Here is a 27,622-nt window from a genome sequence, read left to right on the forward strand (position 1 = left end):
GAGCAGCAGGCTGTGTGTAGGCCTGGCAGCCATAGTCATCTGCATGCCATATTATGGGAAAGGACACCTGAGAGCAAAAGACAGGAGCAAAAGACAAACTGAAAACGATAACCAATATCTCAAAGTTAGAGGCACCACCCTCAGTGAAACAAGGCACTAACTAATTAATCCGAACAAGTCCTTTAAAAAGGTAGTAGTATGATTGTCAGTTGCTGGGGGATCATGAACAAGAGAGGGCCTTGTGCTCACGTTCTGTTTTTAGGCCTCCCATAGGCATCTGGTTGGCCATGTGGGGAAACAGGATGGGACTTTCGTTTGATCTTGCAAATCTCTTCCAAACAGTGAGATGAACAGAAGTCCTGAACAGAATATGCTTCAGGTGAGGGAGGGAGCAGGAAAAGTTGTACATTTGGGAGTGGGGCTTGTAAGGGTTGCCATTTTTTCATAATTTTTTTGCCAAAGCTGTTGAGCTTTTTTAGTCTTGCCCAGTTGAGTTTTTGAGCTACTGTATTTTTAATGATAGCTAAAACATCCAAGGAGGGTGCAAAGGGGAGTTGACATGGGGTGTGACCTAGGGAGAGGGGTGTGGCTGAGGAGGAAGGGTAGACTGGTGAGAGTCCTGAGAGCCACACTGAGAGAAAGGAAGAGAAAAATAAGCTGTATGAGTTGCCTTCCTCTTGCTCTGCCATCGGACAGCCCATTGTTTACAGTACAGGAGTCTTTGTTGAGTTGTGCATGGATTTTCCTGGGGTCTGCAATGCCCTACAAATGTTCTTACAAAGTATATCTGATTCCTGATAACTTACTGAGCAATGGCTGTGTGGAGCATGAAGGCACATTTTGAAGTCTTGAGAGAAAGAGAAGTTCTTTGCCCGGTATGTTCTTTCCCGCATGCAAAACCGCAGCTTCTTATCCCAAGAAAAGCATTGGGCTGACTGCAGAAAGAGCAGACATGCTGAGTTTAGAGGGATGGATAAAAAGACCTAATTGCATAGTTTGGCTAAGCAGTGGATAGAATAGGACTGGACAAATATGCAAAGGGTACATAAATACGAAGAAGGGAAAGGCATTCTTTTGCTGTGATATTTTAGTAATATATAATGAGAAGGTCTTCAAGTAGCAATAAGAAACAGTGAAATTTAAGTAGGATGTCAGAGAACAATAGATGAGCAAGTAAAATAATAAGCCTTTATACTATGGAAAATCTACAGAAATACCTGGATAAATCATACTAGGGAAAATACTCCTGCTAGGACTGCTATGGCTTGCAGGGGCCCTCTAGATGATGATGATGAAGATTATTAATTGAATTTATATACCGCCCTATACCCGGGGGTCTCAGGGTGGTTCAAAGAATAAATAGATGCCCCTTTTATTTTGCATTCATTACGATTTGTGCTCATGATGATAATGGGGTAGTTATATGCAATCTGATTTAGGGGCCCTCCAGGCTGCTATTTTTGGCCAGGTCATCAACACATCATTCAATTTTTCTGCAATGCTTCCCAAAGTTTATTGCATTATTGCTGTCTGTATGGGATAACCAGCCTCATATAACTAACATGCTGAAGTCTAATCAATGCATTAATTCCATAGAGTGAGCTGTCCTGCCAGGCTTAGCTATGCCCACTTCTCTTACTTTGGGAGGAAATAGGTAATCAGGCCTAGTGTTCTCCCCCAGTCCAGCTGATAAACTCAGTGTGTGAAGAGGCTAAATTGGTTGCACCAGCTGAGCTGCATGGTTCTAACAAACCTTTCCTGGGTTTAGGAACTTTCACCACTTTGCAACTAAGCCAGGGAAGAAGATGTATTTCCCTTTCTATGACTGGTTATGATTGGAAAGTCATTCAGCTAGAGCTGTTGGTTCTACGATGATTCCTCATTAGGGAACCATTTTCAGTCTGTATGTTGGGCCTAAATGTCTCTTCTCATCCCTAATCCCGCTCTTATCCCTCTGAAACACATTCACCCTGAGGGCAGGAGTGGGGGAGTAAGAATATTTTCCTTACCCGTGATAAATTGCAGCATGCTCAAAATGGCACTTCATCTTATTATATTTTCCTTGAATGGTCTTCTGTGTTTACCTTCTGTGGCCAAGAAAAATGGCTTTCCTTTGACCTGACTAAGGAGAAACATTTTGTGCATTTCTCTTATTTCTTAGAGTGGGGCCTGCCTTCTCTTTCAATCTCATCTTGTATTTATCTTGGATAAAATCATACACCTCTTCTTTAAGATGTGATTGTTCACATGCCATCATTATATTCTTAATTCTCACGCAGCTATATAACAAAATGTTTCCCATACACTCTTACATTGTCACTATTGTTTTTTCTGAGGGTTTCCTTTACTCACGTCTCTCTCAGATATGTTTTATGGTTCATAGCAGTTAGAAAATGCTTATGAGCTAATAGATTCTGAACTACATTTACCATAATTCATCACGACTATTTGGCTACAATCTAATCATAGTCTTAAAACAACAGTCAAGTTCTATCCTTCAAAAAAAGGTCCACAGGGATTTGGGCAAATGGTGCCTGTCATTGGTTCACCAATCAAAATATGTCAAACTGGTGCTTCTCCATAGATATATAGCATTGACTTTTTAGCTTGATATGTCCCATTAGTAGGCTGCCACACTAGGTAACAAAACAAAACAAAACCTCCATGTGAAATTAAAACATTTATTCCCAATATATTTTTGTAACTTATTCACAAACACATTTTCCCTCAAGCCCCATGACCTTCTAGATTGCCTCGCTATGCAAAACAGCACCAGTTCTTCCTTACCAGCCCTTAGATCTAATGAGTTCTTCCTCTACAGGTCAATGTCAATAATTATTATAAATAAGGCCAATTTAAACAGCTTGGAACTGCTGGCTGGTGTTAACCACCCCAGTGCATGTGAGGGCTTATCCACACTTACGTACCTTTCCTCTGTGCTTTCTAGGCATGGTCCGTGCTTTAAAGCTATGTGTCGAAGCAGCTCCCTCTTTCTTTTTTTGCTCTGAATCTGCTCTTTAAACTCAATCAAGCAAACAGCAATCCGCTTAAAACCTAAATTGATGTTTGCTCCAAATGAGTGCCTAAAGAGTGGGTTTTTGTGGGGAAAACTCTGGGGCAAAAACACACACACCTGAAACCCACACTCAGGCATGGGGCTTTTAAGCACAGACCTATGCCTGGAAAGAGCAGGGGGAAAGGTTAAATGTGGATAAGACCGAGGTGATGTAGCTCTCCATTTGTGTGTTTTTTCTAATGGTCATTGGAGACCTCTGGATAGTCACTGAGCATTTCTGATTTAGAAGCCTGCCCTTTGGCCGTCTCCCAAGGATTGCGGTGTTAGCTTTTTCTGTGAGAATGTTGGCACTCAAGATTTCACACCAGTTTTCTTTTTTAAAATGGGAGGAGGGTTTGACAGGTGCGCTGAAGAGCAGCAGAATGTACAAAAAAGGGGAGATATAACTTAATTTATTGTAATAGGCTCAGTGTTGTGAGAAAGAAATGGGAACTTGCTGATGTGCATATTTTCAGATATTTTACATTCCTCCTCCACATTGAGAGCCTGACATTTTTTTTTTATAAGAGAGAACATGATGTCCCTCATTATGCCTCATCAGTTTTCAGCACAAATAAATACATGAGAATGAAATACTAATGCCTTGCAGGGAAGAAGAAAAAAACCAGCCTGGCCAAATCACAGAACCCTAGATAAGTGCTGAAACAGCTTCTTTGTACATGGGCACATTGTTTTAATGCTCATCCAATGCCCGATTTTTCAAGGCATGTCAACATTTTAGCATTGTACCCAACCCCACCATTGCTTCATCATGTGGAGAACTTTGCATTTGGCTCCCATCCAGCTTTGTGTAAATCAGCCTTGAATGTTGTTGCCATTCATTGGCTTCTAATGCTTATCCATTCGTTTTAATGCTGTTTTTAATTTAATGCAAATCAGTGAAACTCATGGGGTATCGTGCTCCTTCTGCCTCTTTAAAATGTTCCAGTTGAACCCTCATGGCCAAGTCTGGCACAAGACTGCTCACATGATGGTGGCTGGAGCAGATCTAGTCACTATATCTATGTGGCAAAAGCTGTATATTCATACTGTTCACCCCATTTCCCTGAGCAATGTGAGAAGTTCCAGGGGTGCAGCACTTACCTGGGTTTGTTCCCCTTCTGAAAGATGTCAAGGAGGTTTATTGGCATTTTATAGTGTTGTCGTTGATTTCCAAATATTCAGGTTGAAACTATACAGTTTCAAAATAATTGTCTAAGAACTCTACAATCGTTCCATCAACACTGCTAGTGTGAAAAAGATTATTGAAAAAGATGCTTTATACCAAAATGAATTGCAAGAAATTATGTTCTCTCTCTCTCTCTCTCTCTCTCTCTCTCTCTCTCTCTCTCTCTCTCTCACACACACACACACACACACACACACACACACACACAGAGAGAGAGAGACAGACAGACAGACAAAATTGTCATACCACCCATAGGGTTTTAAAGTGTCATCATTTGTAATGCATCATTTAATTTCTACACAAATTCAGTTTTGATAGTCTACTTTGTGTACAGCCACTTTGTTTTCTATAATGAAACAGCAACCAGTCTATCCCAGCACTACAGTGCAGAAAGATGATAAACGTGCCTTTCTCCTAACCTCCTGGTTTAGCAACACCACCTGCTGGAGCACAGAAGTCATAGAAATGTCCTCAAATCTCTTTGTGAATCCAGGAATATTGCTTGGGAGCAGCACGGTGATCTGTCCAAGACACAAGATGATAATGGGACCTGTCTGCTGATCCTCAATACTGTGACCAATACATATAAATAAAATTTTTAAATAGCTACTTTTGTAAAGCATTCAAAGTCAAGATTTAAAAGTGCTATTGCTAGCATACAATTCAATGTGTTTGTATTAGTATATACATTATTTGTTTATTCTATCCCAGCTTTTTCACAGTGCGGGACCCAGGGCAGCTCACAGCATGAATTAAAAGAAATACTGCTGAACGAACACACACACACGTGCCATTACTTGTGCATGCCATAAAGTATATGTGGACATCTTGAGCTGTTAAAGTCAGAATCTGTAAGCATAAAAGTTGAATTAGAACACAAAGGTTGCAAGCTCCTTTAATCAAACTTTTTGTTGATTATGGGCATAACGTTCAGGATTTAAGATTCTGCTTGAAAAGATGAAAGCTCAAGGCACCCAGCTACATCAAAGGCGACTGCAGAGGGAATTGTTTTGGATCTACAACTTTAAGACTAAAGCACAAACTGACCTCAGTGAGGAGATTGGCTGGATGGTGATAATGCTACAGACAAGGTAGAATGTGTAATTCACCTTAAATCCTGATTGGCCATTATGTTATCTATCTGTACATGTGCTGTATGTGTGCATTGGATTTATTTAATGTTTGCACAAATACTGGGGATATTCCTCCAAGTGAGGAATTTGCAAATGTGAAGTTTCCTTATAAGTGGCAATGCCTGTGTGAGCTTTTGAAATGGTTAAAAGAACAGTGTTTTCAATTAAGTCCTAAGAATAGAGATAATAGCTCAGGGCCTTGAAGGCTTACAAGCCAGATAGCATTTGAATACTTTGTTCTGAGGCCCCATTTGGAGGAAAACAAATTATTTCTTGCATGCTTATCAGATTACATTTGTAAGTGGCACTGAGGCTATATAAGCATTATCATTTTTTTAAAAAAACCAAAACCCTCTAACTGGTGATTGAGGTGCTATTTGGTGATTTGCATCTGCAATATTTGATTTACTATCTGCTGGACTATAGTTATTTTATTCTGACCACTGAGGAAGACCTTGGTCAAAACACATTGATTATGTTTGTTCAGAAAATTAAGTCAAAAGTGAGAAAAGGATGAGATTTAAAGTATTACTAAAGGTGATTAAAGGTACAAGTAACTGACAAAGAGTATTTTAAATTTAAAACATTTGAAAGGTACAAATTAAGATGTGAAAAAAGGTAATAATTTGCTGACATTTTTATGGTAAAGAATGCATGGTATGGGAAATGTGAGGAAGTCCGATTGGCTATGTAAAAATATTTCTGAAAGTGGAATTTTCTTTTTTCTTTTTTCTTTATTTGTTTATCTTATTCTTTCTATGTGAACTTTATATTCTTGTTTGTGTATTTGAAAATGTAATAAAAAATATTTTAAAAAACACACATTGATTATGTTTGTTAACTTTATTGGTTCGTTTCTTTTCATTCTTGTGTATTTTGTGACAGTTTATGAGCTATGCTAACTATTTTGTGGATACTTACTAGTTCCACATTTTTTTAATTTGGCACTATTTTTGTTTCAGACATTATTAGAGACAGATGTTGTTTTTAATTGGTATTGGTTTTTATTAAAATACTTTTCATATATTGTAGACACTATACCACTCGATTAGTATTGTATCCCATTTCCCCCCATCCTATCTAGAGTTGGTTGCGATTGATTTCCCTTTTAGTCTTGTTTATTATTGTTGTGTTTCTATACTCCCCTTCCTCTCACTGGAGCCTAGTCATGAAATACAAATTTTAAGAAAGCAATAATAAAAATAGTTAAAGCTGTATATCTAAACTAAAACAAGCACCTAACACAGCACCTAGGTCTCCAGTTTCCACGAATGTGCCATGAGCCAGGGTGAACAAAAGTGTCTTCCACGGACTGGACACTGACTGTGTACATGCTCCCATTTATCTTGCATCTAGCGTTTTAATAATAATAATTTTATCATTTATATGCTGCCCATTTGACTGGGTTGCCGCAGCTCCCAACAAAATATTAAAAACACAGTAAAAGATCAACCATTAAAAACTTCCCTAAACAGGGATCCATATCTATCCTGTTATCTATCCTGTCATTGCTTATGAAAGACTGTGTTTTGATGCAGTTCCCTGCAAGCCAGCTGTAATCCAAATTGAGAAAAAAATGACTTGGATGCATTTTAAGTTGGTAATGTGTACACAGCCTCTGACATCTGGGATGACCAAACATCTGGTGGGTGGGGGAAGATTCCTTTAAAAGGACACTGTCACTGAGAAAGATGTGGCCTTCTAAGCAACAGCATCATCCCAACACACAAACACCTTGGTTTACTGTGGGCAAAGCTCTTTGATTGCAAAACCTCTTCCAGTTTTGGATTCTCAAGCACTTGCAGGCAGCTTATATTTGCTTGTGGATATCAGTGGAAATAAAGAGGCCCAGGAGTCTTCCGTCTTGGGTTCCTACCAAGCCCTGGAATTTGCAGACTTAAGCCGGTTCAGTGAGCTTTCACCACCTTTACTGGAGTTGGTATCATGAAGGCTTATTAGAGCACTGTGAGCAGAGGTGCTTGTTAGGGATTAGTGTGAATGCAGTTTTCAAAGGCTGTGACTTTATTTCTTTCATTAAAGGATTTGCAACGCATTGCAAAAAAGATGTTTAAAAATACTTGATTTTTCTTATGCTTTAATTGGTGAAGCTTTGAATGAACCCTGAGGGACCTTTAAATCCTTTTCTTCTATGTGTGCACTCGGGAAAGTTTTGCTTATCTTGGAAGGCACTGTGTGGTCAATTGTAGCAGTATAGAATCATAGAATTGTTGAGTTGGAAGAGACCCTGAGGGGCGTCTAGTCCAACCCCCTGCAATGCAGGAATTGTGTGGTACACCTTTGGAAGCTTTGACTCCCCAAATATATTTGTCTGTAACCCTTATGTTAGAACTGTAACCCTTATGTCAGAAGAGGCATGTTGAAAATGTCACGGGGTTCTCTTCTTTCAGCCAGCGACTCTACCCCAACCATAGACTCTGGAACCAGATCTCGCTGTTCCCAATTCACGCATCTAAGCAACAAAGCTTTTAGTGCAAATACCATATTTTTTTGCCCTATAAGACTCACTTTTTCCCTCCTAAAAAGTAAGGGGAAATATGTGTGCGTCTTATGGAGCGATTGCAGGCTGTGCAGCTATCCCAGAAGCCAGAACAGCAAGAGGGATTGCTGCTTTCACTGCGCAGTGATCCCTCTTGCTGTTCTGGCTTCTGAGATTCAGAATATTTTTTTTCTTGTTTTCCTCCTCCTTGGTTTTCATCCAAAAAACAAAAAAAAATAAACCATAGCAGTTAAAACAATACAGAAGAGCAAGCATCTTAATTAAAAGCAGTTGGGTGTAATTTAAAAATCTTTAAGGTCCATTAAAAAGCCAGTGCAGTGGGGGCCATATGCACCTCTTTAGAGACGAAATGACACAATTATGGAGCCACCACTGAAGAGACCATGTTTCTGGTGCCCATGACTCAAACAACTATTGATGGCAAGTTACAAGCAGGGCCTGTGAGAGACATTGAGAGACAGCTGTACAAAGTGTTGTTTAGAAATGTGAAGGCCCAGTGTTCTGCCCCCACAATATACAATGCCCAGAAAAATTGGAGGGGGGATGTTTTCCTCCCAATTTGTATATAAAAAAGGGGGGGTAGATTTATTCATATCTCTAGTATTGGCTTTAGTAATGCCTGGTAAGCTTGGGGCCAAAGTTTCAAGGTCTGCCTATTCCATATACAGTAAACAAACCTGCCCATTCACTGTGGACAGACACTTTTCAATTGACCTGTCTAATGAGGTGGGTGGATCACCTGGTAAGGGTCATAGCTCAGTGGTAGAGCATCCACTTTGCACGCAGAAGGTCCCAGATTCAACCCCCAGCAACTCCAAGTAGGGCTGAGAAAGAACCTGAAACCCCAAGAGAGCCACTGCCAGCCAACAAGCTAGATTAATAGTCTGATGTAGTATAAAGCAAAAAAAAAGGCCTTTGACTGTGTCGACCACAGCAAACTATGGCAAGTTCTTAAAGAAATGGGAGTGCCTGATCACCTCATCTGTCTCCTGAAAAATCTCTATGTGGGACAAGAAGCTACAGTTAGAACTGGATATGGAACAACTGATTGGTTCAAAATTGGGAAAGGAGTACGACAAGGCTGCATATTGTCTCCCTGCTTATTTAACTTATATGCAGAATTCATCATGCGAAAGGCTGGGCTGGATGAATCCCTAGCCGGAATTAAGATTGCCGGAAGAAATATCAACAACCTCAGATATGCAGATGACACAACCTTGATGGCAGAAAGTGAGGAGGAATTAAAGAACCTTTTATTGAGGGTGAAAGAGGAGAGCGCAAAATATGGTCTGAAGCTCAACATCAAAAAAACGAAGATCATGGCCCTTGGGCCCATCACCTCCTGGCAAATAGAAGGGGAAGAAATGGAGGCAGTGAGAGATTTTACTTTCTTGGGCTCCATGATCACTGCAGATGGTGACAGCAGCCACGAAATTAAAAGACGCTTGCTTCTTGGGAGAAAAGCAATGGCAAACCTAGACAGCATCTTAAAAAGTAGAGACATCACCTTGCCAACAAAGGTCCGTATAGTAAAAGCTATGGTTTTCCCAGTAGTGATGTATGGAAGCGAAAGCTGGACCATAAAGAAGGCTGACCGCCGTAAAATTGATGCTTTTGAATTATGGTGCTGGAGGAGACTCTTGAGAGTCCCATGGACTGCAAGAAGATCAAACCTCTCCATTCTTAAGGAAATCAGCCCTGAGTGCTCACTGGAAGGACAGGTCGTGAAGCTGAGGCTCCAATACTTTGGCCACCTCATGAGAAGAGAAGACTCCCTGGAAAAGCCCCTGATGTTGGGAAAGATGGAGGGCACAAGGAGAAGAGGACGACAGAGGACGAGATGGTTGGATAGTGTTCTCGAAGCTACCAGCATGAGTTTGACCAAACTGCGGGAGGCAGTGGAAGACAGGAGTGCCTGGCATGCTCTGGTCCATGGGGTCACGAAGAGTCGGACACGACTAAGCGACTAAACAACAACAAGTATAAAGCAACTTCCTATGTTCCTATGATTTGTGGTGCCCAGGCTTTGAAATAGCTCTCACCTGCCATCCCCAGTAATGTGTGCCTGTTGTTAATAATTATAAACACCAGGAAGATACAGTTTTATTTGCCTGTGAGTGATATCCAACTCCAGTCAAATGGTCAGGCAGCAGGTGATAAGAAAGGCCTCTGTGGCTGCCTGAGACCCTGGAGAGCAGCTATCAGTCAGAGTAGGCAAGACTGTGACAGGCTGACTAATGGTCATAACTCTCTACAAAAGGGCTATGTCACCTTTTCCTCTGCTGGTTATTTTTAGAGTTTTATTGGATTGTTATTGCTTATTCTACTGCTTTTAGAAAACTTTGCTCTTTTAAGAAATGCTATCGTTTATTTTGTTTTTGTGATTAGGGGATTTAATTCTATTGTTTTTAGTTTATGACATGCCTGTGAAAGTATTTTGATTAAAAGGCTGGATAAAAATATTTTAAACAAACAAGTTCCTCCTTTTGGGCAGTTTAATCAGATTTCTGCTTTTTCACTAGGGTGAGAACAGCTTAGCAATTTGGGGGTACATTGATTAGTCTCCCATTTTGAGAAAGAAATACTTTCCTCAGTATTTCAGATTATAATTATTTTTAAAAACTAATTAAAACTTCTTTAAAAAAAAACTTATTAAGAAACTGATTTCATTCCAAAAATAAAAGACCATTGCAGATTGATTCTTCATTACCCTGCAGTGTGTCCATTTGAAAACCGATGAATACAGATGTAGGCGGTGCCAGAATTGGGGGATATGCGTCCACATCTGCCCAAGGATTGCAACCACCACATCCTTTTTTGTTCTCCTGGTGCATGTGCAGGAAGGAAGAGGTGAGGATAACCTAATCCAAGGGAAGGTTTTCAAATATAGTATGTATCAAGTCACCACACCCACCCTTGTAGATGGCAGGATCTCTAATCAATCTACTTTAGAAGCAGCATGTTGAGTATGAGCATGAAAGATTCTGGACTGAGAGAAAAACTGCATTTTTCTTTTACAAACGGGTACGCAGTTGAAGTCCTTCAAAAGTTAGGCGTCTGTTTGCAATACCTCTTCTCCTTCTTTGGTGATCATTCAAAGCCGAGTAAGATTGTCTTCCATAAACATGGTTTTAACAATGAGTCCGTAAGTGATTGTGGAGGCCAGTTCTGGATCCACATGTCCTTCCACAGTGAGGACATAGGTTTTTGGGCGGGAGTTGATCACAGTGTGGATTTGCCAAGCGTGCCTTCCTCTTAGCACGTTTCTCTCTTGCGTCCTGAGTTTGAGTGTCTTCAAAGCCCATGACACCTTTGGTAAAGGCTGTTCTCCAACTGGAGCGCTCACAGGCAAATATTTCCCAATTGTTGGTGTTTATACTACATTTTTAAAGATTTGCCTTGAGACAGTCTTTAAACTTCTTTTATTGACCACCAGCATTACACTTTCCTTTTTAAAGTTCGGAATAGAGTAGTTGCTTTGGAAGACGATAATCAGGCATCTGCACAACATGACCAGTCCAACAAAGTTGATGTTGAAGAATCATTGCTTCAACCCTGGTGATCTTTGCTTCTTCCAGTACACTGGTATTAGTTTGCCTGTCTTCCCAAGTGATGTGTAAAATTTTTCAGAGACACCTTTGATGGAATCTTTCGAGGAGTTGGAGATGGCGTTTATAAGTGGTCCATGTTTCACAAGCATACAGTAAGGCTTGTTTAATCTCACTGTAAACAAGTGGTACAGTGACAATAAAGTATTTCTATTTCTATTCTATTTCTAGTACAATAGCTTTGTAAACAAGCATTTTGGTTTCCCTGTGAATGTCCCGGTCCTCAAACACCCTGCACTTCAGTTGGGAGAAAGCCGCACTCGTAGAGCTCAGGCGATGCAATACCAACTATAGTCACACCAGGGCAATGTTCTCAGTGTCTGCTTACTGAAAAGGAAAAGGCACTGGGTATCTGGTGGCAGCTGATCCCAGGAACTCTATTGTACAAAAAAACCCAACAGTTTCTTCTGACTGTGCTAGACATTGGAATAAATTTCCCAGAACTAGTAGGTTAGTATCTAAAAGAAAATAGTGTAATTGTGTTTTGTCATGGTAGGCAGTCTGAGCCATATATTATTCAGTTTCCTACATGGAGAGCTGATACAGAAATCTGATTTTCTGTTGGCTGTTGTCAGGCAAACAACATGTGACACGTTATCATGCTATTAAGGTCCATGTGCAGCTTGGTACACTGAGCTTTTTTCCATGTAGGGGGCAAAGACTGTAGCAGCTGTCAGCCAAAGCAGAGCCTTAAACAGTAAGAAGACTGAGAAACATATTTTTCTCTCTAACCATCCCACACATTGAAATGTAACAAATTCCTTTTTTTTTTATGTTTACCAAGCCACTGCGCCTGGAACCAGCCAAAGAATTTGGGAGAAATTCGTATTATGCCCCACTCAGCTGATTCACCAGTGAGTGGGTGGAGACTGTCAGCTCACCCTCACCCCACCAATTGCTTCCTGCAGAAACCCAGCTGCTCCTTTTTCTTACGTCATTTAGTTTTTCTGTGTTTGGAAGGAGAACAGACCCTGGGACCCATAAAGGGTTTTTTGGGGCTGTTTAGATTAAGCCTTAAACATTGGGGAGGGGGGTACTGGAATATGATAGAGGTTTACAGAATTATGCATGCTGTGGAGAAAGAGAAATTTCACCATCACATAATAATAGAACTCAGGGCTACCAACCCAGATTGGGTACATTTAAAGTTATATCATTCTACTTAAACAGTCATGGCTTCCAGCAAAGCATCCTGGGAGCTGTCATTTGTTCAAGGTGTTGAGATTTGTTGGGAGACCCTGTATTTCCCTCAGAAAAAGCTACAGTTTCTAAAGTTCTCCAGGATTGATTGTTAAACAACTCTGAGAACTGTAGCTCTGCGAGGGGAATAGGGGTCTCCTAACAACTCGAAAGGGAAGCGGGTGGCGCTGTGGGTTAAACCACAGAGGCTAGGGCTTGCTGATCAGAAGGTCGGCAGTTCGAATCCCTGCAACGGGGTGAGCTCCCGTTGTTCGGTCCCTGCTCCTGCCAACCTAGCAGTTCAAAAGCACGTCAAAGTGCAAGTAGATAAAAAGGTACTGCTCCGGCAGGAAGGTAAACGGCGTTTCCGTGCGCTGCTCTGGTTCGCCAGAAGCGGCTTAGTCATGCTGGCCACATGACCAGGAAGCTGTGCGCCAGCTCCCTCGACCAATAAAGCGAGATGAGCGCCGCAACCCCAGAGTCGGTCACGACTGGACTTAATGGTCAGGGGTCCCTTTACCCTTTACCTTTAACAACTCGAAACACCATTAACTACAGTTCTCAGGATTCCTTAAGTAGAAGCCGTGACTGTTTAAAGTAGTATAATACTGCTTTAAATAGATAGTGCAAATGGGCTCAGAGGTGGGTTCTCAATGTGTAAGCTGAGCAGGCCATGCTTGGCTCACATCTCCTTAAGAGGATTCAAATAGGGCTGCTCCTTTGTTTGTTTTTTCCAAGCACCCTTATTAATTTTCTCATGACATTGTTCCACACACAACCTGTAATTACTTTATGGAATTCAGTCACACAAGAGGTGGCAATGGCCCCAGGCTTAGGCAGAATTTAAAAAGAGGCATAGCTTGTCATGCAAAGTACACCTGTTGAAATCCTTTCTTCTATGCAGCTATTAAAACTCAAAAGTGATGGTTTTTTTTTAAATCACCTGGCAAACACATATTTGCCATGATAGATAAATGAATGAACATCTGGTTTCACAGCTGTTAGTCTTCTGAATACCAGTACCTGGAGGAGAAACAGCATTTATGCGCCATGAGCTTCTTAGAAGCATATGAGATACTGGAATGGATGAATCTTTGGTTTGACCCAGCAGAGCTCTTCTTATGTGATATTGTATGCTATTAATAAACCTGTGGTTTCTTAACCTAGACCCGTGCAAACATATTGTGGTGGCTGGCTTACTGAGACAGAGCATTGTGTGAGGAAGAGTAGAGTCCCCACAGTGCTAAATGGACAAGGTATTGAGCTGGGCATGTTGCTGTGAAAAACCCTCTTCCAACTTTTACGTACCTCACCCAATATCAAATGAGCGTTTTCAAATGTTTAAATGATCACTCATGAATCTTCTCCCACTTCAGCGAATTTCCATTAGCACCAGTCACAAATGGTGTTTTTTCCAGCTTCATTCGGAACCACATGTCCTCCACCTAAATTACAGGAAAACAGTTGCCTGCCAACTGTGGATTTTGGCTCATTATATATTGCCCTTTGACTAGACTTAGATACAACCTTCTTATTACACGGTTGGTAACAGACTGATAGTGTGTGGGCATCCTTTCCCTATCTGTATTTCCTACCATAACACAATTCCTTCAGTATCCTCTTTAGGGTGGTCAGAGGCAACAAAGGACATGATTTCTGCACCTCTTAATAGTGGTGCAGTTGTGGTGATGACAAACTACCTCTGATGAAAGAAACCCTTCTGCACAGACTACCAGAGGTACAAGAGCTTATCCTTTCCTCACTCTCACCTGATCACCCTAACTCCCCCCTTCCACTGAAGTGATTAAGTTGAGGAAAATCTTATCAATTTCACTATTGCCTATTATTATTCTCTGCTGAACTGATGCCTAGAACTGTAGAATTGGAAGGGACCCTAAGGATCATCTCGGAATATGCAGCTGTTCCATACAGAGATTAAACCTGCAACCTTGGTGTTATCAGCACCTGGCTCTAATCAACTGAGCTGTACTTCAGATGAAGAAGCAAGAGAAAACTGACAAAGGCTCTTCCTTGATGTTGCCAACTTCAGTTGGAGACCAGAATAGGGGTTGGATGGAGGTGATGAAGAAGATGAGGCACAGCAGATGCTCATCTTTATGAAAAGGAGAAAGAATTGCGTAGGGGGCCTAGTATACCTGTTAATAGTTATGAAAAATACACTTTGGTACAGAAAGGATAGATCAGTATGTGGAGAGAGTAGAAACATGGATGTACAACCAGAAAGTGGAAAATTCATGTGCTGCAGATGAAAATCCATTGCTCATAGGTGAGAGAGAAGGGTCATAACTCAGTGGCAGGGCATCTGTTGAATCCTCAGCATCTCCAGGTAGGGCTGGGAGAGACCCCTATCTGAAACCCTGGAGAGCTGCTGCCAGTCAGTCTAAACCACTGAGCCTCTTGGGCTTGCCGAACAGAAGGTCGGCGGTTCGAATCACCGCAGCGGGGTAAGCTCCCATTGCTCTGCCCCAGCTACTGCCAACCTAGCAGTTCAAAAGCATGCCAGTGCAAGGAGATAAATGGGTACCACTGCAGTGGGAAGATAAACGGCGTTTCCATGTGCACTGGTTTCCGTCACCGTGTCCTGTTGCGCCAGAAGCGGTTTAGTCATGCTGGCCACATGACCCAGAAAGTTGTCTGTGGACAAACACCAGCTTCCTCAGCCTGAAAGTGAGATGAGTGCCACACCCCATAGTCGCCTTTGACTGGACTTAACTGACCAGGGGTCCTTTACCTTTACAATATTGAGCAAGGTGAACTAATGGTCTGAGTCAGTTAACGGCAGCTTCCTATGTCCCTATGACATGAAAACCACAGAAAAGTTGAAATGTGTTTGTAAATCCCCCTTCTAGCATGGTTATATTAGTTTGTTTCAAACCTTGATACAGGAATGCATGTACTGTAAGTTGTGCAGTATAAGGAGAGCATATCAACCAATAGGAGCAGCAGAGCTTACAGGGTTGGCATCATTCTATAGTATTATTAGCCGGTCTCTGCCTTCTTCCAGGGTACAGCCCCTGCTCCTTTTGGGGCTGGTTGTATTGTGGGAGCACAGCTTTCCTCCTCACCTCAGACTCTACTCTTTTGTTGACTGTCCTTCCCTGAGGGAGTGCTGTGTCCTCAGGCAGCCTCTGGCTCTCCCTCATTCCCACAGTAACTGCAGAGCAGCAGGAAAGACTCGCCGCTGCTGAAGTCTCAGCAAAGCAGATTTATGATTGTTTTGATAGTCAAAAACTTGTATGTACTTGAAGGGGGAACTGACAAGCAAGCCTTCCACTGCTTCCACTGTATGGATTATGAAACAACATTTTCTGCAAAAACCCAAACGACTCTTTCTTATATGAATAAGCCATTTCACATAACAAAAGGGAACAGAAGTTTTTCAGTCAGCTGTTTCTCTTTTATCTACACTGTATATATAAAACTTGGGAAGTTAACATTGGTCTTCTTTAAGAATTTTCTCCGTTCTCTGGATTCTTAGTCTAACTGTGTGAAGGCTGATGGTTGTCTGGTGTTGTGATACCTGAATAAGCCCTGATTGATTCAGTTTTGCCTATAGACCATCCAGTTTACAATAAATATGGCAACGTAAAATAATTGACACAGGAGGTGGCTGATAGCTTTGTTCTTATCTGCCATTAGCATGACTGAAGTTCATTACAACTTAGCAAAGCTGTGAGTGCCTCTCTGAGAAGATATTCACACGATCCCAGTAAGCCCAAGTGTGGATTGTTGTGATGTGCAAACAAGGACAGTTTCTGAGTTACAGGCAAAAGGATGGTATTGGTGGTAGTGTTCATGTATGTATGTATGTGCATGCCTGCCTGTGTATAGGTAGGTGGAGGTGGGGAGATCAACTTCCATGGAAGCAGGGGTGCCAACTTTAATAAAATATTGGAGGGGCAGGTAAGCCCCACCACACATAATTGATCACAAGATGCAGCATGCACACAGTATTTGAATGGTAATGCCCATCATCTGTGTCAATCTATCAGGGCTGTGAATGTCCATAAGAAGTGCTGCCGGGGGAGATCCAGCACAATTATGTGCATGTTTATGGGAATTGAAGGTTTTGGTTGGAGTAAAATCTGTGGCTTGGCTGTCTTGATACCTTTCTTCAGACTAGAAGAGGAACACACACACACACACACACACACACACACACACACACACACTCTTAAACATTCCCAGGAACATGTTCCTGTCCTTGAAAAGTTTGAAAAGCAAAGTCATTGTTTCCTGAGAGATATATACATAAACGTAAGGCTGCTGCCATGGGCAGCAATGGAAAATCTTTGTGCTATCCAATTTCTATCCCTCTTGAAGCGGAGGCTGATTTCAGAAAGATTAAGTGATAGAAGACTAAAAGGAGCCATTCTGCAGCTGGACTAGCAATCTGTCTCCTTTCAACACCCTCACAGGGCAGCTCAAGGCAAGTGTGGACCTCACAGTTGACCACTGCTGAAAACCTTCCGTGATGTGGCTTCACACCCTCCTCCATTGGAGAGAAACAGTGGCAGCAACGGGAGCTGCAGGGGTTGTATCACATGGTTCCACAGCAGTGGGGGTAATAAAGGGGTTATCCTACTGTTGGTGACAGAAGCTGGTTTTCAACTGCATGAGCAGTCAAGGCCATACCAACTTTTGTTCACTAGCCACATCTGATTCCCACTCCCCACCCCCGGCATGGGGACACCAAGCATGTGACCGTGAATTCCCATAGATGTTTGGAATCATTCCTCTCCTGCACAAAGAGCAAACACAAACCACCTATTTGAAGAGAATATTCTCCTTTTAACAACATGGCAGCTGCACAGGATGTACCCCCAAACACTTCTCAGTGCATCACTTGTGACCTGGGGCAGCTCCTCATCCAGCTGCAACATGTTTTTGTACTTTTTTAAGGAATGCAGATTTATTGTTAGTCTTATGTTGTGCACTGCCATATTTTCTTTCTTAATGTCGGCGCTATAGAAAGTTTTGCAGATAAGTAAATAAAACAGCTGACTGCCTCTGGAAGAAAACATGCCCAACTTTGTCATCTCTACTAAGTTGCATGAGACCGAAAAATATTGGAATCTCCACTAAGAGAGATCTATGCCCGGACACAGCCTTCCACTGGAGTAACCAGGCTTCCTCCCTCCCCTCCCCCAAAAAATGGCTCTGTGGGGATCAGGGGGAGGAGAGGGGGGCATCGTTCCATTGGATAAGCTGAAATGCATTCCTGATGGAACAATCGTCTTAACACAACCTTGAGTTCCTCCCCTTTTCTTTTCATGTGAATTCTCAATTGCCGCTGAATACTGGTTACATCTGAACGTCTAAAATGAAATGGCTTGAAGAAACAAACCTGAGAATTATTTTTTTTAATTCACAGAATAATCATCACCACTCCATATACAAACAGTTGCTGAAGATGGCAGCTTTTCTTCACCCTCAGCAAACCATTAAGATTTCTGGCACCAAAATGCAACGGAAGTTACAAGAAAAAAAAGTATATACATGTAAAATACATTATGAAGTATTTAAAAATAATGGCATTTACATTTTGAGAGAGATTTCCATCCATTGCCCAGTATTCTCGGGCAGATGCTGAGGGTCCCAGTGTCTTACAAGGGTCCACTCAGCCATCCAGTTGGGCAAGTGACATTGGGGCAAGGAACAGCAGCAGCTATTACCACTCACTAACTGCCCTCTCCCAGAAGTGGCAATGAATACTGTTCCTCCTCTTTCACCCAGCCAGTTCCTTTGCTTGCCAACCTCCAGCCCTATGGGAAAGTGAGCAGGAAGCAACAATGGTGTGTGTGTCCTACCATAAATATCTTGCCCAAGGAACCCCAAACTGTGGAACAAACAGTTGTACAAGGTTTGTACTTTTGGGGAGAAGGCACTCATTGAGGCAGGATTGCTTCAGTTCTCTTATGTGTATGAGCGTGTATATAAAACAAGCAGCAGTTCCTTGCAGTACCTCCATGGCTGGTGCAAAGTTGCTTAACAGAACAGGAAGCACACATATGGATTCCTCAGTGGAAAAGGAAAAGGGCTTTTTATGTTCTAGTACGACATGGCATTTTAGGGGGTGAAATTTAATTTTGGCAAATTAAAGTTTCCGTTTGAAGCAGCAGCACATAAACTGCTTTTTTTTGGGGGGGGGTAATTTTACTGTCTGTCGCAAAGGGCAGCTAGGCAAGTAACTATGTACTGCCAATCAAGTCGCAGCATGAGAAATACTGTATTTTGTGAAAACTACAGTAGCCGCCATTTTCAGTGACTGGTGGGGATGTGAGATTTTTGTGGCTGTGAGAGGTTGGAAACTGGATGAAGGTGGTGTAAGTGGCTGTAAAGAGCTGGACAAGTTTAATTTTTATAACAATGTATGTGAATCATCACCCCTTTGCTAGAAAATCCAATCTATATACCACTGCAAGTACATTTTACAGTTCCCATGACAGGTTCAACAGAATCCATTAATAACAGAAGGTACCTGAAAGGATGCTATGCACTTTCCAGTGGCTGGAATACAGTTGTATAAAACAATGCAGATATATAAAGCTGCTCTCATGAGGATTAGCTTTCCTGACCTCTTCAACAGGAAAATTTACTGAAGACACATGCAAACAATCAGCCTTTAAATTAAAATATTTTTTGAATATTCTCTACGGCTAGCAAATAAAAAATGTTCCAGCTAACAGCCTTCACCTGTGGAAACAGACATAGACTCTAATTTAGAATTTGCTTTTTATAAATTTCAATTGAGATAGGTATAACCCGCCCATGAGACAAACCAGAATAGCATTTGACTGTGAAAGCAAACCACTTTAGCAGTCAATCCAACAATAGTTCTGCTAGGCTACTTAAAAGAGGAAAAGGAAATTTTTAGTCCTGGCTCCTTTAAAAAGTCAAGCATCCTGAAAGAATTTTAAGCCTTTGTTTTGAACATATCCCTGGATTTGTGATTGGCGCTTTGAAGAGATTTTTATTTCACACTTACTCATTCTCTTGAGAGCACTGCAGGGTGCCCCATGGAACAGTGTTGATTTAGGATTTAGAGAGGGAGAGTCAAGCTCCTAACCCAGGTGGCAGCTATCGAGCTGACAATGCCACAAATCTAAGAAAGTGTTTATTTTAGTAACCTTGGATAAAAACGAAAGAGTTCTGTTCCATTTTAAGTAGATTCAATGCCCACTTTTGAAATAAAACACAGGAATAGATTTGTACCACCGCAAAAGGCCTAGGGCAGGGATAGCCCAATTGGTGCCCTTCTGATATTCTGGACTACAACTTTCAAGCTCTGGCTATAGAGCTGATGGGAGTTGTAGTCCACAACTTCGAGCGGCTTCCAGATCTTGGAAACCTCCAGTATCATCTAGTTCCGGCTTCATTGTATTTGTACCTGTAGCTGTACTCCTCTCAGCATGCCCACCTCATATACTCTGATTCCATTTCCTGCTTGTACAGAGCTATTAGTCAACAGCAGAGCACCATATCATTTTACAATACAGAATGTAATTATAAAGCCACACAAGCTTAGTTTGGATCTGAGAGTCAAATGGGTTTCAAGAGGGAGCTATGTTGTTCCAGAAAGACATCTACTTCTGCTTCATTGACTATGCAAAAGCCTTTGACTGTGTCGACCACAGCAAACTATGGCAAGTTCTTAAAGAAATGGGAGTGCCTGATCACCTCATCTGTCTCCTGAGAAATCTCTATGTGGGACAAGAAGCTACAGTTAGAACTGGATATGGAACAACTGATTGGTTCAAAATTGGGAAAGGAGTACAGCAAGGCTGTATATTGTCGCCCTGCTTATTTAACTTATATGCAGAATTCATCATGCGAAAGGCTGGGCTGGATGAATCCCAAGCCGGAATTAAGATCGCCGGAAGAAATATCAACAACCTCAGATATACAGATGATACAACCTTGATGGCAGAAAGTGAAGAGGAATTAAAGAACCTTTTAATGAGGGTGAAAGAGGAGAGCGCAAAATATGGTCTGAAGCTCAACATCAAAAAAACGAAGATCATGGCCACTGGGCCCATCACCTCCTGGCAAATAGAAGGGGAAGAAATGGAGGCAGTGAGAGATTTTACTTTCTTGGGCTCCATGATCACTGCAGATGGTGACACCAGTCACGAAATTAAAAGACGCCTGCTCCTTGGGAGAAAGGCGATGGCAAACCTAGACAGCATCTTAAAAAGCAGAGACATCACCTTGTCAACAAAGGTCCGTATAGTTAAAGCCATGGTTTTCCCAGTAGTGATGTATGGAAGTGAGAGCTGGACCATAAAGAAGGCTGATCGCCGAAGAATTGATGCTTTTGAATTATGGTGCTGGAGGAGACTCTTGAGAGTCCCATGGACTGCAAGAAGATCAAACGCATCCATTCTTAAGGAAATCAGCCCTGAGTGGTCACTGGAAGGACAGATCATGAAGCTGAGGCTCCAATACTTTGGCCACCTCATGAGAAGAGAAGACTCCCTGGAAAAGACCCTGATGTTGGGAAAGATGGAGGGCACAAGGAGAAGGGGACGACAGAGGACGAGATGGTTGGACAGTGTTCTCGAAGCTACCAGCATGAGTTTGACCAAACTGCGGGAGGCAGTGGAAGTCAGGAGTGCCTGGCGTGCTCTGGTCCATGGGGTCACGAAGAGTCGGACATGACTAAACGACTAAACAACAACAGCATGTTCTCAGACTTGTTGGGTGAAGGCAGTTCCTTTTGTTGTCAGAAATAAGCAAAAGATGGCCCTAGGGTTTTGCTGAAGAGCAGGCAGATTATGTTTATTATTTTCAGATATATGGAGAACCCCTCAAGCTGCATCTAAAATATCTGTGTTTGCAATGCACAGAGCTTTTCTGAGTTGCCTACACAGAAGTCAGTGAAGGAAGCAGGAGGCAAACAGAATGTTATTTTCCAGTGTTGAACGGTAGAATAGAAGCCTTTGTGGAACAAGTCGGTCATCTTTCCTTCCAGAACAGCAAGTGCCTACAAGTATATTAGCATGACAATGGATGCAGCCTTAAAAGAGGAAGAAATAACTAATTTGGGTCAGGGCCATAGCTCAATGACACAACATATGCTTTGCAAGCAGAAGGTTCCAGGTTCGATCCCTGGTTTCTCCAGTTAAATAAAGAGCAGGAAATGAACACGATGGACAAAGCTGAGATACTGGAGAGTTGGCTGCCGGTTAAGACAAATAGTACTTGGCTGGTTCGACCATTGCCCTAAAACAGCTTCTTATGTTCCTACTTCAAGAAAAAAAATCTGCCAGAAATGAGGAGAGACTTGAAAGTGCTCCCTGCTATGACATCTACACACCAATAAAAAGTCAGTTATCTGAATACTGATGGTACTAACTACACAGGAAGATTGGTGGCGGGAGAAGCTGTCTTATGGCACACTTGATGGACTTTGGTCACTAACAGTGCAATCCTATGCACGTTTACTCAAAAGCAAGTCCTACAGTCCTCAGTGGGCTTCACTTCTAGGAAAGTGTGCATTGTTTTGCAGCCTGAAGCTCCACAATTCCATGAACTTCCCTATTCTCTGACCTCAGTGCTTCCTGCCATGAAGTCACATGGCACTGCTGCTCAATGTAAACAGAACTCTCTTCTGACCAAACCTTTAATCAGCCATTTCCAACATGTTTTTCTATTGATCCTGACTGTACTGTATAGAAAACTGGTGGGGCCACTGGCCTTGGTCCATTATGGAAAAAGGTCAGGTGCCTAAACCATTCTGCTGATGGACAGGAATGAGCAATAACATACTAGCAAGAGCCGGGAAGATGAGAACACATCTTAATCAGCCTTTTAAAAAGCCTTTTGCAAAACTTGTCGATCCCACCACCCCTCCTACCAACAAGACTGACTCAACAATACTGCGCTGGTCCAGAGCTCCGCATCAAGAGTCCAGCCTTGACAAGGGCATCCACTTTTCCTTGCTTTCTTGGGTGCCCAAAAAGAATAATCAGACCATGCAACCAAGATGCTGCCACAAGATGTGGTGATGGCAACCATCAAGGAAGGCTTTAAAATTCACAGGGGGTAGGTCTATCAATGGCTATTGATCATAATGGCTAAATGGAACTTCCAGCTATAGAGATAGTATACAATTGCCAGAGGTGGAAACAGGGGGAGGGGGGGGCAGATTATTGCCTTCATATCCTGCTGGTGAGCTTCCCAGAAGCATCTGTGTAGCTCCTGTTCAGAGCAGGATACTGGACTAGGTGGACCTTTTGTCTGACCACGTCGGGTTGGTCTTATGTACTGCTGTACCACAAAGCTGGTCTAGGGTCACCCTGTGACCTCCCTGCCTTTAAAGGTAGTTAGGGGGAAAGAACACCTTTCCTAACAATGCACAGGTCTCTGGACTTGCCAGTTCACCAGCTCCTCACACTCTCCCTTGTCAACTCCAGCTGGTCCCTGCATAAACTGCCCATCATTTCACAATGGCCTGTGCAGAAGTTCATTCCGGGATGTAGTCCCTGAAGGAATTGAAGCTCAGGCTCCTGCCACCCGAGGCCAGAGTCGAGTTGGCGTGAAGCTTTGGGATCTTTTCCATTAGTTTAGACACTGCTCGCCTCTTGAAGGACCCTGGGGAAAAATGACCTTGCTTCATCAGCTCATTGTATAAAGTGTTGAAAACCACCACTGTCTCCTCATAGCTGTCCCTGGTAGAGATCTCGTAGAAAGGATGCTTCAGGGCCTTGGAGAGGTTCTCCCCATCCTCAGAGGACACCATGCGGTCAAACTGCAGGTCCTTCTTGTTCCCGACAATCACGACGGGCGGCTCTCCACTCGCACTGCTCCGCTTTGGGCTGGAATGGATGTGGTTGATGAGGAAGCAGAGCCTCATGACTTCGTCGAAGCTGCACCTGTCAGTGACAGAGTAAACCACAGCAAAGCCATCTCCCCACTTTATCTTCTCTTCAATTTGTAGAGAGTCCTCCTCCTAGGACAGAGAGACCAATCGCAAATCTGTATAAGCATGGCACCTTCTTTGCAAAGAGCTCACAACATCTGTACACAATGACCAATGGTGGTTATGTACCCCCTTTCTAGTCACTGGTTCTCCTCTGCAGATTGCACCATTCCCCACCCAGCCCACTTGACAGTTGTCATCCAGGTCCCAGATTTGGTCAGCCACAATTCATCTACTTTGGCCAATAGAGCGAGAATGAAATTATAAACTCACAAGTGGGACCTGCAACAAAAGGTTGTAATGTGAAGAACTTCTGTTCAAGCCTCCAGCTACTCCATTCCACGGCCCCAACAACAATCAATCACCTTTCTACGCCCAATGGGCATCCTCAGCCATCATGGGCTGTTGGGTGTTTCCCCCCTAAAGTTTGTTGTGCTTCTGCAAACCTCAGAGTTCCCCTGCGCTTGTCAACACCTCCCCCTGCATGCAAAGCAGATGCTCTGTAACTGAGCTCCCATCCTTCCCTAACAGTCCATGCTACATTCTGTCTGTGTCTTTAAAATGGGGCAAGTTAGATTTAAATTCAAATGTGCAATGTTGCTCAGGAAGGGAGAGCACTACAGTTGTGTCTAAAAGTAACTTACTTGGAAACAGACATTATTGGTGCTTACACTGAAATAATGTAGGCATTTATTTATTGTATGAGGACATACTACCATTTTATAATGGCATTGTGGTTTGCTGTTGTTTTTATTGATTATAGATTAGTAATTCTTTATTGTAATTGGTAAGTGTAAACTGTTTAATTATTATTTGCTGATGTTTAATTTTACTGTTTCCTATTAGAGTCTAATGGATTATTGAATATTGCTTTATTTGATATAAGTTGTTTATTTTAAAGTTATTATGATTTTTTTATATTGGATCAGATTGTTTCTATTAATGTTTGATGTTTTATTACATTTTTATTTGTGTTGGAAGCTGCCCAGATGGGCAGGGTATGTATGTATGTATGTATGTATGTATGTACGTATAAATAAATAAATAAATAAATAGATGATAGATAGATAGATGACAGATAGATGACAGACAGACAGACAGACAGACAGACAGACAGACAGACAGATATAGACAGACAGACAGATAATGTCCTTTTTCCAGTAACATGTTGAGACTTTGCCAAAGTAGAGATTTGAATCTAGATCTTCCTGGTCATAGTCCAACACTCTAACCATGTAACCAGTACATTGGTTTCTTTTTATTGGAATAAAAGTTACAGCAACTATGTGAGATCAGTCAGTATCATTCCTGTAGAGGGGTCAAGGCTAAGAGACACTGGTCGGACAGTAAGTTCACAACTAACGCAACTTTGATCTGGGGATTTCCAGGCTCATTGCTCACCCTTTTAGCTACCACACTGTTTACATCTCAGAAACATAGTTCTGAGGGCACTCTCTTTCTTAGGGCTGGGGAAATCCAGCCAGATGGGCAGAGTACAAATAATAAATTGTTGTTGTTGTTGTGGTGGTGGTGGTGGTGGTGGTGGTGGTCTCTCAAGACTGCTGAACAGAATTACTTACCCTTTAATGCAATTCAACTGCCCACTTCATTTACAGAATGAAAGTGGGTAAGGGGACATCCAGCATGAGACCAATGGTTTCTGCATGAGACCAATGGTTCATCTCAGCACAGCATCCTGTTCAGCACAGCAACCAACCAGATGCCTCTGAGGTTTTTAATGGCTGGAAATGTTTGCTGTTGCTTTGTGTCTGTCTTTTTATATAGTTTGATTCTATTGATTTTGGATTTGTCTATCTTGTCTAGGCCACGCTGAAGGCCTTTGGACAGAAAAGAAACCTAAAAATACTGATTAAAAAGACAACAGCAAAGTAAGACTTGAAGGTAAGAGCCCTTTCCTGCTACGGTTTCCCAGTAACTGGTATTCAGAGGCATGGTGCCTCTAGAAGCAGAATATAAAAGGACCCCTGACCATTAAGTCCAGTTGTGACCAACTCTGGGGTTGCAGCGCTCATCTCGCTTTATTGGCCGAGGGAGCCGGTATACAGCTTCTGGGTCATGTGGCCAGCATGACTGAGCCACTTCTGGCGAACCAGAGCAGCGCACGGAAACGCCGTTTACCTTCCTGCCAGAGTGGTACCTATTTATCTACTTGCACTTTGACATGCTTTCAAACTGCTAGGTTGGCAGAATATAGCCATTATGAATAATAGCCATTGTTAAGTCTCATTCTTTGTGAATTTATCTAATCCCCTTTAAAGCCGTCTAGGTTGGTGGCTGTCAAAACATATTGTGCCTGTGAATTCCTTAAGTTATCTCTGCACTGGGGAAAGAAGTGCTTCCTTTTGTTTGTCCTGAATCTCTCGCCATTCCACTTTACTGGATGGCCCCAGGTTCTGATATTATCAGAAAGAGAGACAAAATGCCTCTACTGACTTGGTCCACAACAGCCATAATTATATGCGTCTCTGTCGTGTCCCCCCTTTACTTGCCTTTCCTCTCTCCAAGATAAACAGCCTCAAATTTTATGGCCCCAAATTTTATAGCCCAAGCCCTCTGGGAAATTTTGGAGGCTTTTTTCTGGCCCCTTCCCAGTCCCCTTGTTTTGAGATATAGTGACCAGAACCTTACCTGTCCTGCTGTATCAAGAATTTCAAACTGCACCATCTCTCCATCGATGACAGCTGTGTGCCGATAAATCATCTCTGTGGAACATAAAACATGTATGAGAAATCTGTTGGCATATGCACAGAGCAGAATTAAAAATAAAAGCTAGCAGTAAGCTGAGTGGAGAGTGCTCTCTTCCTTTGTCTGCCCTCCTGGTTCTGCTCACAAGCAAGTACACAGCCCAGCATGAAAATCCCCCTACACGTCTTGCGCTGCTGAGAAATCTTATGCACCTGTATTTTTTTATTAACCTCATCATTAATTTTTATATACCACCTTTCTATTCGAGAACTTCCAGTGCAGTTTACAATCAAAATATAAAACTCAAGAAAACACCATAGCCTGTTATTGAACAGGTAAAGTCAGACGGCAAAACTCTTCAAACCCAATAATTTATTTATTTTTAAAGGATTTTGGTGGGCATCAGGTGAGCCTTCCAAAGGAGACAGCTCCACAAGTGGGGTGCCAAAACAGAAGAGCCTCTTCCCAAATGCCCCCTGCCTCACCTCAGACACAACAAGGGCTCTCAGAGAAAGGTGGGATGTAGAAGGAGAGAGGAACTAAAAGTGTGAGGATCCAGAAGGAGAGATGAAAAGTAGATTGGTGTGTGTGTGTGTGTGTGTGTGTGTGTGTGTAAATGGACAGAGAGGTTTGTAGTATGCAGGCCACACTGGCCACACTGTGACTGTGGATCGAAATATAGCCCATCATCACTGACAAGTTCATTACGAGCTCAATACACTGCCCAGCCTCCTGTTTGCAGCATGAGCTAAAGCTTCAAAATGGAGAAATTCTGGGACTAGTCTTGGTGGGGTGGAGGAAGGACCATGAAGGTAAAGGGAACTTTGCCAGTGACTTAAAATGAAAGCGCACCAGTTGTTCTGGCAAAACTCAGCCCAAGGAAGGCAGAAAAGGCCACCTATTGAACAAAAGATGCCCTGAATGGCAGCTGTGCACAGCTACATATTTCTTCCCAAACACCTTGTTCTCACCTTGAAACCTCACATGCCCTCTAACTATGAAATGTCCAGGCTCCCACAAGCCTTATTAAGTCATCTTGGCCTCGAGGGCCATTCTTCTCCTGCTCAAGATCTATGTGTTGATAAAGGAGTCTGTCCATATGCACTGTGAATTAAAGGGTGGGGACGTGCCATATATTGTCTAGTCACATTGTGAGGAGAATAATACACCCAAAGGCAGGCAATTATGCCTCTCTGTCAAAAGGAAAAGAATAAAGGTGATTCTCTCTCTCCCTCTGCTTACCCTCCCCACCCACAGCCCTCTCTGACTTCTACAGAGCAGCCAAATTA

General features: G+C 42.3%; 1 protein-coding gene across 1 annotated transcript in view; it reads right to left on the bottom strand.

Annotated features, from left to right (window-relative positions):
• Positions 1-18,051: 18,051 nt before the first annotated feature.
• Positions 18,052-27,622, bottom strand: part of LOC114600211 (uncharacterized) — a 28,146-nt gene continuing 18,575 nt past the window's right edge. The window contains exons 3-4 of the mRNA XM_028736064.2: positions 26,277-26,350; positions 18,052-23,657 (exon numbers count right to left, since the gene is read on the bottom strand). Of these exons, the coding sequence (XP_028591897.2) occupies positions 23,172-23,657; positions 26,277-26,350 (560 nt within the window). The 3' untranslated portion in view covers positions 18,052-23,171. The remainder of the gene's footprint in view (positions 23,658-26,276; positions 26,351-27,622) is intronic.

The sequence above is a fragment of the Podarcis muralis genome, chromosome 1 (genome assembly GCF_964188315.1).
Source record: "Podarcis muralis chromosome 1, rPodMur119.hap1.1, whole genome shotgun sequence".
Lineage (NCBI taxonomy): Eukaryota > Metazoa > Chordata > Lepidosauria > Squamata > Lacertidae > Podarcis > Podarcis muralis.